Source organism: Chelmon rostratus, chromosome 16 (assembly GCF_017976325.1).
Source record: "Chelmon rostratus isolate fCheRos1 chromosome 16, fCheRos1.pri, whole genome shotgun sequence".
Lineage (NCBI taxonomy): Eukaryota > Metazoa > Chordata > Actinopteri > Chaetodontiformes > Chaetodontidae > Chelmon > Chelmon rostratus.
In genome coordinates this window covers 13,322,331-13,339,940 of record NC_055673.1, presented here as the reverse complement: position 1 = coordinate 13,339,940, position 17,610 = coordinate 13,322,331, and the positions used below count along the sequence as shown (strand labels likewise).

Below are 17,610 nucleotides of genomic sequence, written 5' to 3'. Positions count from 1 at the left end.
GCCCCTCAGAGACGTGCACAGGCTGCCCTAGTGCAGGTGCCGTTAGTATGCAGAGTGATGCTCTGTCTGTCTGTCTGTCTGTCTCACACAGTCTCACTCTCTCAGTCGCTGGTTGAGGAGTGAGTTCTGTTATTGGCAGGTCCACTTGGACATAATGAATAATTTCAACCCGCTGAATGCTGGAATGAAAAGGAAATGGCCTTACCTTGGCATGCAGCCGCTGTCTGTCAGACTTGTCTTGAGTGCATGGCCCTGTGTGTGTGTGTGTGTGTGTGTGTGTGTGTGTGACAAACAGAGAATGTGAGAACATATAACAGCTTAGGCCTATTGTGCTTCCTACCTGTGTGAGCGGGGCTAGTTGTCATAGCAACGGCCTTGTAGCTCCGTTGATGTTCCTCCTGTCCTCATTGGCAGGGTCAGCGCACCTAACACACCACATCTCGTCTCAAAGCTCTGTGTGTGTGTGTGTGTATGCATGTACATGTGTACTTCCAAGTCTGTGTGTGTGTGTGTGTACCTTTTGTTTGCGCCTTGCTGCAGTTCGTAGGCGTGTGGGTTGATGGCACTGACAAGCCAGTGTGTGTGTGTGTGTGTGTGTGTGTGTGTGAGCGTGCTCGTGTGTGTGTGTTGCAGTGTCACAAAGCTACACCCTGCTGATATGACAGCCGACAGCTCAACCAATCACCTGTTTTCTCTCTCTGCCTATCAGCATGTGAGGTTGCCATAGTCAGACGTCCTCTTGATATGGAGGTCGTCATGGCGATGGAGAAGACAGAATGGACGCACATATTCATGGATGCGCACACGCATACACACATTCACCAAGACGCAGACATATGAAACATTGATCAGTACAGTATTTGTATTGACTTCCACTGATTTCCTGGTGTTTCTGCAAGTTTTGAGTTATGTTCGGGATGGTGCAACCTGTTGAATGACTGCATAGTGGTTTAGAAGAGCGATAGTTTATTGATGCATCAGGTCTACACATGACGTAGGCCAGCCTGAGAGACAAACTCAGTTTCTGAAGCTCTTTCCACACAAACATAGCCTCCAGACAGAGGTTCAGTAATCTAAATCAGAGAGGATATCCTACCAGAGATTGAGTCTGTTCAAACACTGATTCTCCAAAAACAATCTCAGGCTTCTCCTTACAGCTACAAAGCGACTCATTTCATGAATTTGGCTTCTAGCTGTGTGCAGGATTTGTCAAATGAAACAAAGAGCTTTTGTATGTGTGTGTATGTTTGTGTGTGTGTGTGTGTGTGTGTGTGGTTACAGATGTTTTTGTGAAAGTCAGCTGAAGATCATCCTGGCGCTCCCCTTTGAACTCTTCGCAACAGATATATTGCTGCCATTCAGGAAAAGGGAATTTACACCAGCGTTGTGAATGAGTCAGGCCATTATTACTCAGCACTTGAAATGCCTCCCAAAATACACGAGAAATTGATTTTAGGGCACAGATTCACATAAACATTTCACATCTATTCACAGTGACAAAATGTGGTTGGTTAGCACTCAGAGCTATCTTCTGATGGCTTTAAACTAAACATTTAGATGCAAATGATATAAATGTTTCTTTTTGTTCCTGTTTCCAAATCATACAGCATACTGTACTGCAAGATTTCCATTGTCAATTGTAAAAAACAACCAACTTTACCTTTACATTTTAGGAATATTTAACTTTTTTCTAATGTTTTCCACTATGCAACAAGCCGCTGGCCAAAAATAATTAGTCGTTAGTTTGTCCTTGGAGTGAAGGGTCCTGTCTTTACGACTCCTATTAATCTAATTGTCACCTGAAGTGAAATAGCTTTCGCCACAGGCAGGTAAACGTGGTTCAACTCCCACACACACACACACACAGGCAAACACACAAATGCACACACACACACACATATGCACCCACACACACAGCAACCATTTAGCATTAGTGTAAGCAGTGTTTGTATGCTCCATTCTGTCACCTCCCACACGATACATTCATAAAACGGCTCCTCCGCGCCAAAGGCATTGACTCAATAGAAGACATCTCCCCTTCTCTTTTCTCTCGCCTCCTTCCCTCTTTTAACCCCGCTGCCACCCCCCCATGTACCCTGTCCTTTAGTCAGTCCTTTTTTCTTCTTCTTCTTCTTCCACTTATCTCCCTGTCTCTCTCCCTGCCTCCTACCTCCTCATTCTCCTTGTCTCCCTCACACCCCCACCCCCCACAGGGCTGGTTGCAGCCGGTTTGAGTCTGACAGTAGAGAGGAAGCTTCGACCTCTCACCTCCGGAGGATAGAGGGAGGCAGGCAAGAGGAGAGGGATGATGGAGGGCAGCGGGGTGGAGGGGGGTGAAACTGCAAGAGGCGAGGGAGAGGTCAAAGAACAGGAGGGATTTGCGAAGAAAGAGGGAGAGGAGAGCTGGGGGAAGGGACAGAGTCGAGAGAGAGAGAGAGGACGGAGGGGTCAGGAAGGAAAAGGAGTGATAAATGGAGGGAGAGCGGCGGGATGGATGGATGAGGGAGAGATAGAGCGCATGAGAGGATGAGAAGGAGAGGGAGACAGAGTGTGAAGCTGCTGTGTACCTCCCTAACAAGCTGGACAGAATCAGCTCAATTATTAAAGAGGAGCGAGAGATGGGGAAAACACGCAGACGTACACACACACACGCACAAAAGCATCTCTCGGTGTCTGGAACACAGTACACGCTCGCCGTCTCTCTCTCTCACACACACACAAACACACACACACACACACACACACCTACCCACAGATCAACATACTTGCACATGTACAGTATGTCTGATTTTTGTGATTCTTATCGTCGTATGTCAGCCTGTTAGAGTTATCTTTGTTTTTAGCAGTGTGTGAGTGTGCGTCTACATGTGTCTGGGTATGTGTGTTAAAAACAGTGAGTCAGAGGATAAGCAGAGACTTGTTAGTGATTCTCCTCAACACCCCCGCCCCCCCCACTACCCAATTTGGCTTCAGCACCGTCTCAACGTTCCACCAGCGTGGCTTCAATGTCGTCCCATCAATATGAACAGATAATCAGAGCACTAAGGGGTCTGTCTATAAATCCCCGGCGTGAATGTACTTTTCCCCCTCTTCCCTTCCTTTCTTCTTTCCCTCCCTTCCTCTCCTCATCCCTCCTCCTCCTCTTCCTCCCTTGCCCGTTCCACCCTTGTTTCTAGTTCTCTTTCTTCTTTCCCTTTTCCCTCCTTCTCTGAGGAAGTGTATGCCCCCAAGGGACGAAGAGATTCGCTACCTTCCAGGAGAGAAAGAGATTGTGTGTGCCTCTCGCGGTGTGTGAATGTGCGTCCGCCATATGTGTGTGTGTGCCAGGATGATAGTGTGTGTTCGTGAGAGTGAGAACACACACTTCCTGAGACAGAAAGGGAGAGAGAGGCAGGGATGAGCAAGTGAAGAGCGGGTGAGAGAGTGAAATCAGGAGGCTGTGGAGGGGGAGGAGAGAGAAAGAGATAAGAGAAAAAGACAGAGAGTTGTCGGGGAGAAGGGGGAAGATGGATGAATGCACTGCGCACTGAGTGTGTGTGTGTGTGAGTGTGTGAGTGAGAGAGAGAGAGAGAGAGAGGGGAAGAGAGAAGCAGGTAGACAGAGAGGGACGGAAGGGTTTCTTATCCTCTCAGCAGAAGTCATAATTTCTTAGAACGTGCACAGATGTGTGTTTGTGTGTGTGTGTGTGTTTGTGTGCATGCCTGATTGTGTTTGTGTCTGAGAGTGTTACCTTGCTCAGGCTTGAGGCCAAGACTCTGAGAGGTACAGCGGTGTAGCGTCGGTGTGTAGTGTGAGCAGCATGTGTGTGGCTGCGTGTGCTTTTTGAGCGGCGTGTATGTTGAGGCTGTGGCTGATGAGCTGTCAGTACCTACAGTTGGAATGTTCACAAGGCGGCCATTGTTGTTCAAACAGCCAGCAGCCTTCTCCTTGGCAACCAGCGCTGCAGCAGCGTCTCCCACAGCAACTGTGGAACAGGAGTATGGAGGGAGGAGGAGGAGTCAGGAAGTCAGGGCCGCAGCACAGAGGCCCCTCTCCAAAACACTGGCCTCAAGGTCTGAGTGTGTGTTGGGGTCCAAGCATCTGGTTTGTGTGTCCTCGGTGCGTGAGGTAGAAATACGTGACTGTGTTAGTATGTGTCGGTGTGTGTGGTTTTTAAGTGCGTCTATGAGCTCTCGCCAGCCTGACTACGTGGAGTGTGCGTCAGTGTGAGCGTGCATCTCTGCTCACAGTTTTTCTTCCTATTTGTGTGTACATGTCAGCTCAGTGTGTGTGTGTGTGTGTGTGTGTGTGTGTGTGCACCTGCATGAACTGTAAGTGGGAACATTTCTGTGTTTGCACCTAAGTGGTTGGTTTCATCTTCACGTATTTGCATGTGTGTCCTTGTTTGTGTGTAATCCCGTATGTGCTTTTGCGTGCGCACATGTGCACTCTCCTCGCTGTTCCCAGCTGGCGCGGTTGGTCACATGACCTGACTGAGGGGCGGCCATCAGCAGCGCCAGGAAACTGCCTGCAGGAGAGAGAGAGAGAGAGAGAGAGGAGAGACAGAGTGTCAGGCTGAGTTGAAGATGAGGGAGGGGTGTTGGGGAGTGGGAGCGTGTGTTGTGGGAGAGAAACTGGGGGTGGGAGGTGTGTGTGCGGGGGGTGCTAGAGAGATGAGAGAGGGAACAGTGAGGAAGAGAAATGAGGGGGGGGGGGGTCGGAGGAGGAAGAGGAAGGGGTAATACAGTCCTCCTCGTCTTAAAATAACTACAGCATGTAGGTTCCTGCAGAAACAACAGGAGAGAGACAGTCAGATAGTGAGACAGTCAGATGGGGGTGGGGGGTCCTGGTTGTGTGTTGTCTGGTGTTTCGAGCTACTTCTCCAGTCCCCTGTGTGCATCCTTGGCTGAGCCACCACTATCTGCTCCGTGTGAAGTCTGTTTACGTTAGATGTGTGTCTGTCTGTCTGAACGTCTGTCTCCCTTTTTGTTTGTCTGCACATATGGTTTATGTGTTGCTCTCTGTTCATTTATATGCTTTGTGTGCGTGTTTGTTGTGTGTGTGCGTGCACATGCTGGCTCTTGGCAGGAGATGCAGCACGCACACTGATGATGGAGATCATTAGGAATTTCCTGCAGCTGGGGAGGTAGTGGGGATTTTTTTAGATGGAGGGGGACAGCACGGGTGGGATGTGAGTGGGTGAGAAAGAGAGGAGAGGTCAGAGTGAAGGAGAATATGAGTGGGTGGGAGGGTGAGGGTCTGTATGTAAGTGTGTCAGTTGGGCTGTCTCTGTTTGACTGACGTGTGTGTGCGCTGAGCTGCAGTCCACCAAAGTTCCGCTCTGCTTTTGAGGGTTGTTGGTGGTAATTTGTGTGTAAGCATGTCGGCCCCAGTAGTGCAGTGTGTGTGTATAACATTCCTTGCCCCCTTTGGCACACACTTCAAGCTTTTAAAAAGTCCAGGTCTGTTGATTGGAAGAGTTTGGGTGGGCTTGAATTTTAGCTGTTGGGCTACAATGCACTGCAGTCAAGACAAGACTTTATACCTTAGAATTTTGCACAGTATAGGCCAAGTATTGAGTAAATATTGAAAACATTTTTTTCCACAGTGGGAAGAAAAATAAAGCCTTCAAATCCTACATGTCCAGTGATCAGTTTAAGATGATTTCTAGGTTCTGCTGTGCACATGTTAAATGACGGTTCTTGTGTTCTGTGATGCTGCTGAAGTTGAATAAAGTTTGTTTTTTTAATCCTCAAGCTGATGTGATCAATATGCATTAGAAATACAGTACATTTCCATCTATTCTTTAAACTTACAAAGTTCCACACAGAAGCCTGTATTTCTTGGTTAAGTATTTGATTTGATTGACTCACTGCACACAGTGGATTTACAGTTTGATTGGCCACTTTGAAGTGATGCTGTTAATGTCATGTAATGTGTAATATTTCATTGACAAAGTCAGACAGACGTTTATTTGGAATACAACATGACACATTGAAAACACCTCTTGGATGACTTGAAAACAGTTAGTCATCAAGTTGTCTGACAGTTTTTTTTTTTTTTGTCTTGTGCATTATTTTTTCTTTTTTTTTTCTTTAGATTGCTGATGTTTTTGGAGAAGAACTTGTTGGCTGTTGTGTGTTGTATGCAGGTTTGAGGATGTTGGAGCTCCAGGTTGAGGTCACGCCAGGGTTTAGGTGGTGTGGGGGAATGAGAGGCTTGATGGTAGCTGAGTTTCTGCACAGTGTCTCGGTGGACCCCCCTCCCCACCTCTCTTTCTCTCCTGGCCTCACATACACTTTCTCCATCTCTCTACCTCTGTCCCTCTCTCTGTTTTATCCCCCCTTCCTCTTATCTAAACCTCTCTGTGGAGCTCTCCCCTCCTCCCCTCACCACCTCTGTCTCACTACCTCTCTCTCTTTCTCTCTCCCCTCCATGTCCCCCTCCCTTACACCCCCCATGCTGTTTCGGTGCTGCTGCCTGTCTCTTAGCAACAACTGCACACCCGTTGGAGCTCAGTGAGTGCTTTTACAAACACACCCAGGAAGACACACTCATACACGCGCACACTTGCAGACGCACACACGCACGCACACATGCACGCGCGCGCACACACACACAGGGTCTAGTTCTTCATTGAGGGTTGCTGCCGGCAGGCCTGTGAGTCTGCAAGCCTTTGTGGCAGTGAGATAGATGGGAAGAGAATAGATATGCTGTACAGCTACCATGTACACTCAGACTATGCACAACAGGGCAACTGCCCAAACTGGAAAATGACAGGTTCTCGTCTCTAATTTCACACTGGCATGTGCACACCTACACTCTGTGGCGTTCTGTGTTGTTGCCTTTCCTGTGAGCAAACAGTAGCACCGAAAACTTTTATGTGCAGATGACAAATGTACAAGATCAAAAATTTTCAAAGAATATCAGTCGTATGAGAGCTGCTCTTTGTGAAACAGATTCAACAGATCGTCATGTGAGAGCAGTGCACACCATCGGCTGTTTTCACAGAGACAATACTACGCCACTGTGTGTTCCAAAGCCCCAGAGCCATTCACAGTAAAATGCACCAAAACGCATTTGCTACGTATGACGGTGAATATATTGGAATGGCGGCTGACGGATGCCAGGAGTGTTTGCTTAAACAATGAATCATAGTGGGAGCGTTTGATTGGCTGGCATCTAAGCCCTGTCAGAATGCCCCCCACCGAGCACAGTAGAGGGATATTTGCATGTGTGTCTTTGTTTTGTGTATGATCGTGCATGACGGTGTATGTGTGCGTGTGTGTGTGACATGTATGTCTTTATGTGCAAATCGATGTGTGAGTGTGTGGGAGGATGAAGCTGTGGGGGCATATTTGAATGTGTCTTTGTGTGTTGGTATGTGTTGCTCTGTGTGTGTGTGTGTGTGTGTGTGTGTGTGTGAGACAGTGTGTGCATGTATGTGTAAGCACATGTGCAGCAATGTTTAATTAAAGCATGTGTTCTTCTCCCTCTCTCGTACGCCGGTCAGATGGAGCCTTAATTAATGAATGCTGTTAATTAGACGAGAGAGAAAGTGAGAACGAGAATGGGAGGGAAGGGGGGGTGGGGGGAGGCAGCACTGGGCACAGGAGGGAGTGGGTGATGAGGTTAAAGAAAGTATGTGTTGTGTGTGAGTGTGTGTGTTCATCTGTGTGTGTGTGTGTCCCAGTTGTGTCATTCCTCAGAGCAGCACAACATTGAGGTTGGTCTGCTCCATGTGTGCAGCCCCAAACTCTGCTACAGCAAAACTCTCACTCTCCTCCTCCTCTTCCTCTGCTGCTTCCTCCAACTTTTTCTCCCTCCCTCTTAAATCTGTCTGCCTCTGTTTGTCCCTCCACTTACCATCATTTCCCTGCCTAAATCACGTATTTCACCTCCCTGTACTTCTTCTGTCTCTCGCCCTCCCTCATACTTTCTCACCCATTCACGCACTCGTTCTAGTGTCTCTCACCCCTCCCCTCCCTGTCCTTCTCCCTCCCTCCTAATCAGAGCCATATGTTGGAGAGGGAGGCAGGGAGATCTGAGGATGGACAGGATTGTGTTATACGTAGGGAGTGTGGTACATTGTTGAAGCCAGCCGTGCGCATATATGCGAGGAAGTGTGGCACGCATGCTTGTATCAGTGTTTGAATGTGTGCATGCATGCAGTCACGTGTGAGTCTGATAGCACGTGTGGTCCAGATTTTGTAGGACTTGTGTCTGTTCTGGCTGTCTGTACTTCCATTTCTCCTCTTCTCTGGGTTTCCATAATCCCTCCATCGTTCCTGTCTTTCTGTCACCTTCATCTCTCCATCCTCTTAACACCTCTCTATTCATCACCTCTCTGCTTCCCCCTGGTGGCTGTGATTATTCACACATTTTCATTCTTGTTGCACCCTCCAAGTCTAGTGCTTTGTAATGCATCTGAATAGTTTTGGTGAAATGTGGCATGCAGTGTGAGTGTGTGTGCGCGTATGATTGTCACTACTGTTAACTGATTATTAGTATTCATGGTTTTTACAACATGTAAATCTACTCACTCAAATATGGTGAGATTGAAAAATGTGGCACAAGTCTGGTCGTCACCATGTAGTGATGATCCTCGATGTGTGTCAGTAAACACATTGAAAATCCTGTCGAATACATTAAGTGGCACTGGCTTACATGTGTACCTGCAATCTGTTGGTGCAGATCGAATTGAAATACTAACTACAATTAGAGTTAAAACATTTATATTGCAAGTCATCTTCCAAAATAATTGCGTCTGGTGTGAGATGGTGCAGCCCTCACCAAAATACTGATTCTAGTCTGGTCTGATGCATGCTGTGACATCATGTACTAATCTCTTATTCTCTTTTTCTCTCTGCTCCACCCTCCTCCACACTCCCTTCTTTTTCTCCCACCTTCTTTAACTCCCTGTCTCCTCCTGTCTGTCTGTCTCTGTGCCTGTCTTTCTGTCTCTTTCTCTCACTCTAGCAACCATGGGCAAAAGACAGGAGCAGAGGGGAGAGAGAGAAGTATGTGAGCTCTCCACTGCAGTATTGATGACCCAATGATCCCCTGCAGAACAGAGCCAGTCAGGCAGACAGAGTGAGGCTCAACTCAGAATCAAAATCAGAATCATCACCACAACCATTCGGTAAAAGCAACCAATTGAGCAGGAAATGAATGGTAAATGTAATCTAATGTTGTAATGCTGCTGTGTGGGTGGCACAGTTAATAGAGTAGAGTGCAATACGGATTAGGTTTTTGGCCCATTGCCAAAAATGTTGATGATTCTATCGCACAACCACAGTTTCATCTATGTTGCAAATGTTTGATTTTTATATAGTGTTTGATGCCTTACAATGACCAATATATTTAGAAGCAAGCAGTTAAGATTAAATACGATACTATACTATACTATACTAATACTATATCTTAAATGCAGCAAGGAGATGTAAATGTACTTGAGGACTTCCTATCCAGTTTATAACATTGTTTGTATTTCTGTCCTTAGGTCCTTGAGTCTTCTTGCCAGCACTTGGACGAAGACAGCTACCAAGAAGATACACTAATTTTCATACAGCAGAAAACATCACCCTCTTTTTCCTCCCTCAGTGCCAGCAAGACCGTCCACTGAATGAGTGGCTTATCAGATCACTTACATTCAGGCCAAACTGGTGCTCCAGTGGGCTGTGGTGGGACTCAGACAGAGGGTAAAGCGTGTGTCGGGGGGCTGGAGGGGCTGTCAGGGCCTGAGCTCTGGACCAGGGAGCTCGGGCTCCAGGAGGGGTCCCAGGATCCCTCTAACGATGGACTGGCACCGGTGACTTCCGACCGCTTTTCCTCCTCCTCTCCTTCTGCCCTGGCCAACGGTCTTCATCTACAGAGAAGGCTGGGGCACGGTACCTGCCGACGGAGGCAGACGGAGATTCATACTACTGCTGAGACGCATACATTTGCGGACACACTTAGAAACATGCAAACGCACATAGACCCAGACGAACATGCACAGGCTGTTTCACACACACACATGGATGATTGTGGACACATGGATATCAACGCACATACAGGCTCTGTTGCGCCAGAACGCTCCAGAACTCTCACACCACCAGAGGCCATTCACACAACCTCACCTCAACCCCTGTCTTTGGCACTTGGCAATCATCCTGCCTCCACCAATCAGCTGGCAGGCCCAGTCCTTACCGCAGAGACAGAAATGCCCTCAACCTTTTGTCCAGTCCCTATTGGTCCAAACCCAAACGCAGGCTCCTCTTCTCTTCCTGTTGAGGCAGAGAAGAAGTATGAACTCCGCAGCTCCGGACGTCCCCGCTTCCCCTGTCACCTGCGCAAGTCCTCCCGCCTCCGTCGCAGCATAGAGGATGGGGAGAAGAGAGCAGGGAGGGAAAGGGGAGGAGAGGAGGAGGAAGAAGTACTGGAGAAGATCTGGAGGGTTAAAGAAGAGGAAGTGGCTGTTGCTGACAAAGAAGAGCATGTGTCCGTGGAGGCTGTTCTCCCCACAGCTCCTTGCCCTACAGACATTGCTCTTGCTCTAACTGTACCCAAACCTGTTCCTAAAGCTATACCTAAACCTGGGCCCAGAATTGGGCATAGACCTGGACCTAAATCCAGGTCTAGGCCTGCCCCTAAATCTGTCCAAAAAGCAGCTCCTAAAAGTGTCATGAAAAAGCGCCAGGCAGCCCAGTCCGTGGCTCATCGCGCTACCTCTCATCTCCCTTTTGTAAACACATCCCCCATCCCTGCACCTCTGCTAACTGTGAAGGAGGGACCTATTGCAGAGTTGGGGGTGACTTCTGCCAACAACCGGAGACGTGGGCGATTTGTCGGCGTAAGTTAATTTATTGTCAGTATCATTACAGTAACTTCTTCACCTTTTCACATTTCCAATTGCATATGTTTTATGTTGGTCTCTGCTTTACAGGTGAGGAAGATTGTTGTCAAGGTGGCTCGCATTCCCATCAGCCTTAGCCGCAGACAGAAGAGCTACAAGATTTCCAATTTGGAGACAGTTACAGGGCCAGAGAAAGGCCATGATGGCGGGTTGGAGGGCTCAGAGGTAGCTCGAGAGCCGACCGCACTGCTCCGCATGAAGAACAATGGGAAGAGTGTTATGGTAATGTTCCCTCCTGGAGAACTGCCTGTTATTTTGAAGCGCAGGCGGGGACGACCACCTAAACAGTCTCTGCCAGGAATACCGGGAGAGCCTCAGAATGCGGGGAATGGTGGTAATGGAGACCAGCCCAAGAAGCCCCAGAGGCGGCGTCGGACTAAACTCCCATCCCCTTATCCATCCTATGTTAATGATACTAATGATGTGAAAACAGAGTATGGGGATGTTCTTTCCAAACTGGCCTTTTTAAACCGCCAGCCCCCTGCCACTGGCCGTTGCTCTCCCCCTCGCTGCTGGACACCCAGTGAGCCAGAAAGCTTTCACACGCCCTTGGAAAACCCTGGAATATCCACCTTGCTCCACCGGCTCACTGGGTATAGACGCCCCCGAGGTGGCAGAGGAGGGGGCACTGGAAGAGGTGGAGGAGCAGCAGGGGGGATTGGGGGCAGTGAGCGCAATAAGAGCACTTTCAGTGACTTCTTTGAATCCATTGGCAAGAAGCGGAAACCAAGCCCCATTTCTGAGCATGGATTACCTAGGAAAAGGGGAAAGGGTGTAGGTGGGGTTGGTAGGGGAGGGGGTGTCGTAGGAACTGAGCCTGGAGGTGAGAAAATAGTCAGGAGGAGACGCGTGAGAAAGAATGGTGCATTTAAAGGGGAGGGGGTGTCCACAGGGCAGGACTGGCCCAATGGGGCAGGTGGTTGGGGTGAGGAGGGGGGTATGGACAAGGAGAGGGGTTTGGGTGGGTATCAGCTCTGTGGATCTCCAAGGGGGGGCTTCTCCTCCTGTGAGGTTGGAAGGGGAGGTGCTTACAGCAGTCCAGGAGGAAGTAGAGGGGTTGGGCCAGCTGGGGAGGACTCACAAGGCCTGTTTGCTGGATATTTCCGGTCACTCCTCGACTCAGATGATTCATCAGACCTGTTAGACATCTCCTCCTCGCAGTCAGACCCCCGCAAAGCTTCATCCACTCCTGGTTATGAGCCATCCAGTCCAGCTACTGGTCACAGCTGGTCCTCTGCATTCCCCAAGTGGAGCAACAAAGGTGCAGGTTCTGGGGTGGAGGGTTCAGCCCAGACACATTGTTCCTCAGCCAGACCTCCATACAGCTATGGCAGCCTGGCCCAAACATCGCCCACCACTTCTACCTATCCCAAATCCACTCCTCCAACTCTCTCACACTCTCCTAGCTCCCCCCATCCTGCCTCTTATGGCCACTACTCATCTGGTTACTCCTCCTCTTCTCCTGCAGTGCCACAGAGATCTGCAGACTGCAGTTTTGCATATGGATCTGGACACAACAGCGGCAAGGCCACCACTGTTGGTCAAATGGGTTATTCTAGCTACCAGGCAGCAGTGAAGCGAGGCTATAGTGGATATCCTGCAGCAGGTCATTCCTCCATGGTGCGGGGTGAGTCAACAGGACCCACATCACCAGGAGGAGGGTACATGTCTGTGGCCAAAAGTAACCCCTTCAGCTCCTCCTCCTCTCCAGAAGGTTACAAACAGTACAACTCCAATCAGTGGAGCTTCAGGTAAATAACTTGTGGCCACCTGTCACCATAATAATACTCAAAAAAGTGTACAGTGAATTCAAGAAATTCCTGAATTCTTTTTTTACACAAAAATCGGAATTGGTTGTAAAGAGTTTGTGATTAAATGTATTCTTTAATGAAAAACAAAGTTCACAACAAAGTGATATGAATTACATAATCTAAATATTTCACCTTAGAACATCATTTTCAATTTTTCCAAGTCCACCATGTGCTAATTAACAGTCGATACCTGACATTAGTTAACTCAGGGCTAAAACGTGCACTGCATTTATCCAGCTTAGGAATCCGTGGTCAAAACCTGCATTCATAGTTTTCTCATAAGGCTCCTACTTGATGCAAATGCAACTAAGCAGTGAAAACTGAAATATTTCTCAAATTCACACATGTTGCTCAAGTGCTGCTTGTGTGTTTTAGAATTTGTGTTGCTATGTTTATGGACTTTTCTTTTTTTTTCAGACAAGGTTTTGGTGGCTGGTCAACAGACAGCTTTGGGCATCAGTATCACAGCTACAGTGAATATGGCTCCAATGAGTCCAAAGACATCTTGGATATTTCCAACTATACCCCCCAGAAGGCCAAGAGACAGCCTTTTCCTGAAAGTCTATCAGAATCCTCTTCTGATTCTTCACATCTTGGATCTGCAGCTGCTGGTAGTGGACCCAGCTCTACAGGTGGCACATACAAGCAGAATGAGGCTGCGTCTGTTAGTGGAGAGGGGGGTCAATCAAGTCTGTCCAGCCTAGAGAAGTTGATGATGGATTGGCACGAGAGTGCTTCGGGGCCCTCGTACAACTGGAGTCAAAATGTCCTCTTCCAGGGTGGGGGAACCAGCAAACCTGGCCGCGGTCGCAGGAAACGGACTGAACCACAATCAGAAAAAGAAGGGGGTTCAGCTTTACACTCTGATTCTCCATCCAGTCCCTCCCCGACGCCTACTCCTGGACCTAAGCGGGGAGGGGTTGGAGGACGGGGAAGAGGGTCTAGAGGAGGCAGAGGTGGTTTGTCTCCATGTCAAAGAGAGCGGCCATCAGGTGCCAAAGGCAGGGGCAAGGCTGCCTCTGCATCCGGAGCGGGAGGAGCAGTGACTGCTGGAGGTCCAGAGGGGTCTGGGCTGTTCCAGGAGGGGCTGGACTATTACAGTGGAGACAGTAGTAGCCTCTCTCCCCTGGCCACTCCCAATCCTGCACCACCTTCCAGCTACCTCCAGGACCCCTGTGAGTACCCTTCCCCTTATTCTGCCCACCCCTCCACACCGTCCTCTGAGGAGCGATATCCAGCCTTATACCCTGGAGAGTCCTCCTCTTCCCTCTCACCCAGCGTCTCATCTCCCCCTTACCCTCCCAAGCCCACCCCTCCTCCGCCCCAGTCTTACCACCCTGTACCCTCCAGGACCTTCTCCCCCTCATGCTCTCCCTCACCCCGAGTAACACCCCACTGCGGCACTGCACTGAGTCCCTCGCACCGCCCCCCTCCAAAAGACCCACAGTTCTCGCAGTATGACTCTCCCAGCTACTGCAGCTCCCCTTACTGGTACGGACAGACGTCGCACAGCAGCAGCCCCAGCCCGCACTCACACACCACACACACAAATACAGCCGTGCACACACACAGCAACCCGCACACAAGTCCTCATGGAAATACACATGGCAATCCGCTCACTGGCCCAAATGCGAACACACACATGAACCCGAGTCCCCATGACACACACCATCACAATACGCAGTCCCATGCAAACCTGAGCTCACACACCAACACCCATCCCACCTCACACCTCCAGAGCAATCCCCTCTCCCACTCAAACCCTCACACCAACAATCAACCCCACCACAACACACACACCAACCCCAACTCTCACCTCCCCTCCCATACACACTCCAACCCCAGTACCAGCCTCCACTCAACACCTGTGCTTTATGAGGAGTGCAGCCCTCCCTTGACCGTGCCCCCCCACAAGCGGGATCTGACCCCCCATGCTATGAGCACAGGCCATCGCCAGGGCGCCTTGCCTCACTCTCCATACCCCAAACCTCCCCTGGACTCCTCGCCCCATCAGGAGGACACTAGCGGCTTCTCCTTGTCCCATCCATCCTACCAGGGCATGGGACACCGCTACCCCTCCCAGGCGGCTCAGGGAGGTGGGGTGCTGTGCCAGCTCCTGGACCCAACCAATGATGACAGCTTCAGTGTCACCAGCCTGTAACAGCAGGTGAGAATATTTAGTTTTATTTAACCTTCATACAAACAACTAAGGACCACCAATTGAACTCTAATAGACATTTCCAGAGGAGTGCTTAATTTCTAAGGATGAGTATACTTTTGATTTGAAAGCAGCGCATTGATATTTAATTGGGCAATAAGGAACAAAAGAAATGAATAAATTAATCCATCAATAGACACACCAAATTGTATAGCTGTTCATTACTTGATATTTAATTAGATGATGAACCACTATTAGTGGTTGTAATTAGTAAGTGAAAAGTTGATGTAAACATTTACAGTGGAATCAGTTTCACAAAACATCCATATCTAAGGGAAGGTCTGGTTAAATAACTTATTGCTCAACTAATTACTTCCCTAGATACTCCATCTTTGCAAACTGTTGCTCATTTAATGGGAGTTATAGGTCAATTGGAATGTGTTTGTGTCTCAAAACGTGAACAGTCAAAGTCCACGTAAACCCTAAAGCTGAAGTACAAATATATAAATCAATAAAAATGAAGTACAACAGCAACCATGCACACACACACACACACAAACACACACACACACACACACACACACTTACCAAATTACTTTTAGCACCAAATCAAATATGGTGTTACTCACAGTAAAGTATGTTTACAAAGAGCTGTTAAAATAGTGTCAAGTTTTAGTCCATTCAATCCAATGCAGTTTGCTTTTTATTTTACCACTGTCAAAAATATCATAGTCTCTCATATTACTCTCTTGTCACCTCTTTCTCTCCCCCTCTGTTTTTCTTTCAGGTGCATTCAATCCAAGCTTTTACAGATTTGCAAACATTTTTTTTTTGGTAAGGAGACTTCTTTGTGAGAGACTGTGAAATGAAGGGTGAGAATTTAGCTGCCAGCTTTGGACAGTAAAGCTTTAATTCTCCAGCACTGACAATCAAGATCAACTGCAACTTAAACGCCCAAGCATGCACACATACATGCACACACACACAAATACAGACACAGACACACACAAACACAGACACGCATGTGCAGATTAATTCACTACCTAAACATGAACACATAAAATAACACATGTGTATCCTCACTCACATTCTATGCTGGAATGAGGAAATGGCCGAGAGGAGCTGACAGTTGAATACCAGACGCTGATGGACAGAGACAAACCTATTTCCTCACCCCCTTGAGTCCTGCTGTGACTTCCGTTTCCCAGAAGTTTGTATCTCACCAAATCTATCTGGTCCTGTTCTGTACATTTGCAACATGGACAAGCTAGGATCACACTGCTCTCTCTCTCTCTTTCTGTGTCGTTTCTCTGTTCTCTCTCAACCTCCCCTCCTCTGCTAAACCAGCAACTGTGGTCTGCACTTGACCTACACTAACCCTGCATATCTGTCTTGTGCCCTAACCTGAACCGCATCTGAGCCCAAATCAACTTTTTAAATACCATGAGCCTAGCAAACGTCCCGCTCTGTGCACTCCTTGTGTTGTGTACCATCAGAGAAAAGTGGACTAAACCAGTTTCTGCTCTTGAAATACCAGCATCTGTACATATGACTCCAGCTCCAAGCCATGGGGCCCTCCTCTTCACTCTGAAGGTCCGTCATCAACATGCCCTCCTCAGCGTTCTGCCATGGTTTCTCTGCTCTGGGGGTGGGGATTGCAGCATGGAGACCCAACATCCTGTGTTTTGCTGTTTTAACTACAAGGGAAAGAGACATTGAAATCACACAACGGCCCCAAAGAGACTCTTGTTTTCTGTGTGCTGATGTGAGCCAGAGGAGGGTGTGCTTGCGTGACTGCAGTAATGCATGTATTTGTGTGTATGTGTGCGTTTATGTGTGTGTGAGTGCGTGCCTGTGGGGTCAAAACGAGTGAAGCTCCCCAGACACCAAAGTCTTGGCGGGGCCTCATTGTTTCTTTCACTCTCTCCCTTCTTTTTTCTGTGGTCTTGTGTTGTTTGGTGGTTTTTGTGATGAAAAAATTGTATATCTGTCTGTTACATATCATGTATGTATCTGAGGTGCAAAATATTTAAATACACATTCTGTTCTTGCCATTGGTAATCTTGTCTATGGCATATTGCTTCTTTAGGGAGATGTGAGCATGTTTGTGTGTGCGTGTGTGTTTTAGAGCCTCCGTGAGTATTGGGCTCTGCCCAGGCTGTCTGGGACTGTGAGCGAGAGAGTTCAGTCAAGGACACAATTCGACAGGGAGCGAAAGGGAGGGGAGGAGAGGAATGGAAGGTGGGGAGGGAAGGATGTGTTGTAGGGGAAATAAAGAAGCCAGACTGAGGAAAGCAGAAAAGAGTGTCGGAGAGGTTTTAAAGCCACTGAAACAAAATGCACAAAAATGTTTGGTTTCAAAATTCCTCTTCCAAATAAGGAAATGTATTAAAGCACAGCATGAAGGCTGGTGGTACCAGAGAGCTGACAGGAAGGGACCCCATGCTAATTTCATGTCCTCACTGGGAAACTTGCTATAATAGAGCAAATATTGTACATCTGCAGCTTGTGTGTATGCGTGTGCGTGCCAGACAGACAGAGAGAGTGAGAGAGAAAGAAAGCAGATGGGGGGAGTTTACTGGCTGCATATTGTGTACAGTTTGTCAACAGGCTGACTAAATAGACTCAGACATGGCCGGAGGAAATGTGTTTGCTGTGACATTCCACTGTATGGTGGAAGGGGACACGCACTGTCAACAACACTACATGACAGACAGAAAAGAAGAGTGTGCAGAGCAACAGCTCTCTTTCAGACTCTTCTTTTA

General features: G+C 48.3%; 1 protein-coding gene across 1 annotated transcript; it reads left to right on the top strand.

Annotated features, from left to right (window-relative positions):
- Positions 1–9,604: 9,604 nt before the first annotated feature.
- ahdc1 (AT hook, DNA binding motif, containing 1) lies at positions 9,605–15,687 on the top strand. The gene is made up of 4 exons (XM_041956030.1): positions 9,605–10,813; positions 10,907–12,627; positions 13,105–14,854; positions 15,633–15,687. The coding sequence occupies exons 1-3, from the start codon at positions 9,605–9,607 to the stop codon at positions 14,846–14,848; spliced, it is 4,674 nt and encodes a 1,557-aa protein (XP_041811964.1). The 3' UTR covers positions 14,849–14,854; positions 15,633–15,687.
- The last annotated feature ends 1,923 nt before the right edge of the window (positions 15,688–17,610 follow it).

Coding starts and splice junctions, on each gene's coding strand:
- ahdc1 (XM_041956030.1), top strand. CDS start 9,605: ATGAGTGGCTTATCAGATCACTTACATTCAGGCCAAACTGGTGCTCCA. Junction 10,814..10,906: donor GACGTGGGCGATTTGTCGGC/GTAAGTTAATTT, acceptor TCTGCTTTACAG/GTGAGGAAGATTGTTGTCAA. Junction 12,628..13,104: donor TCCAATCAGTGGAGCTTCAG/GTAAATAACTTG, acceptor TTTTTTTTTCAG/ACAAGGTTTTGGTGGCTGGT.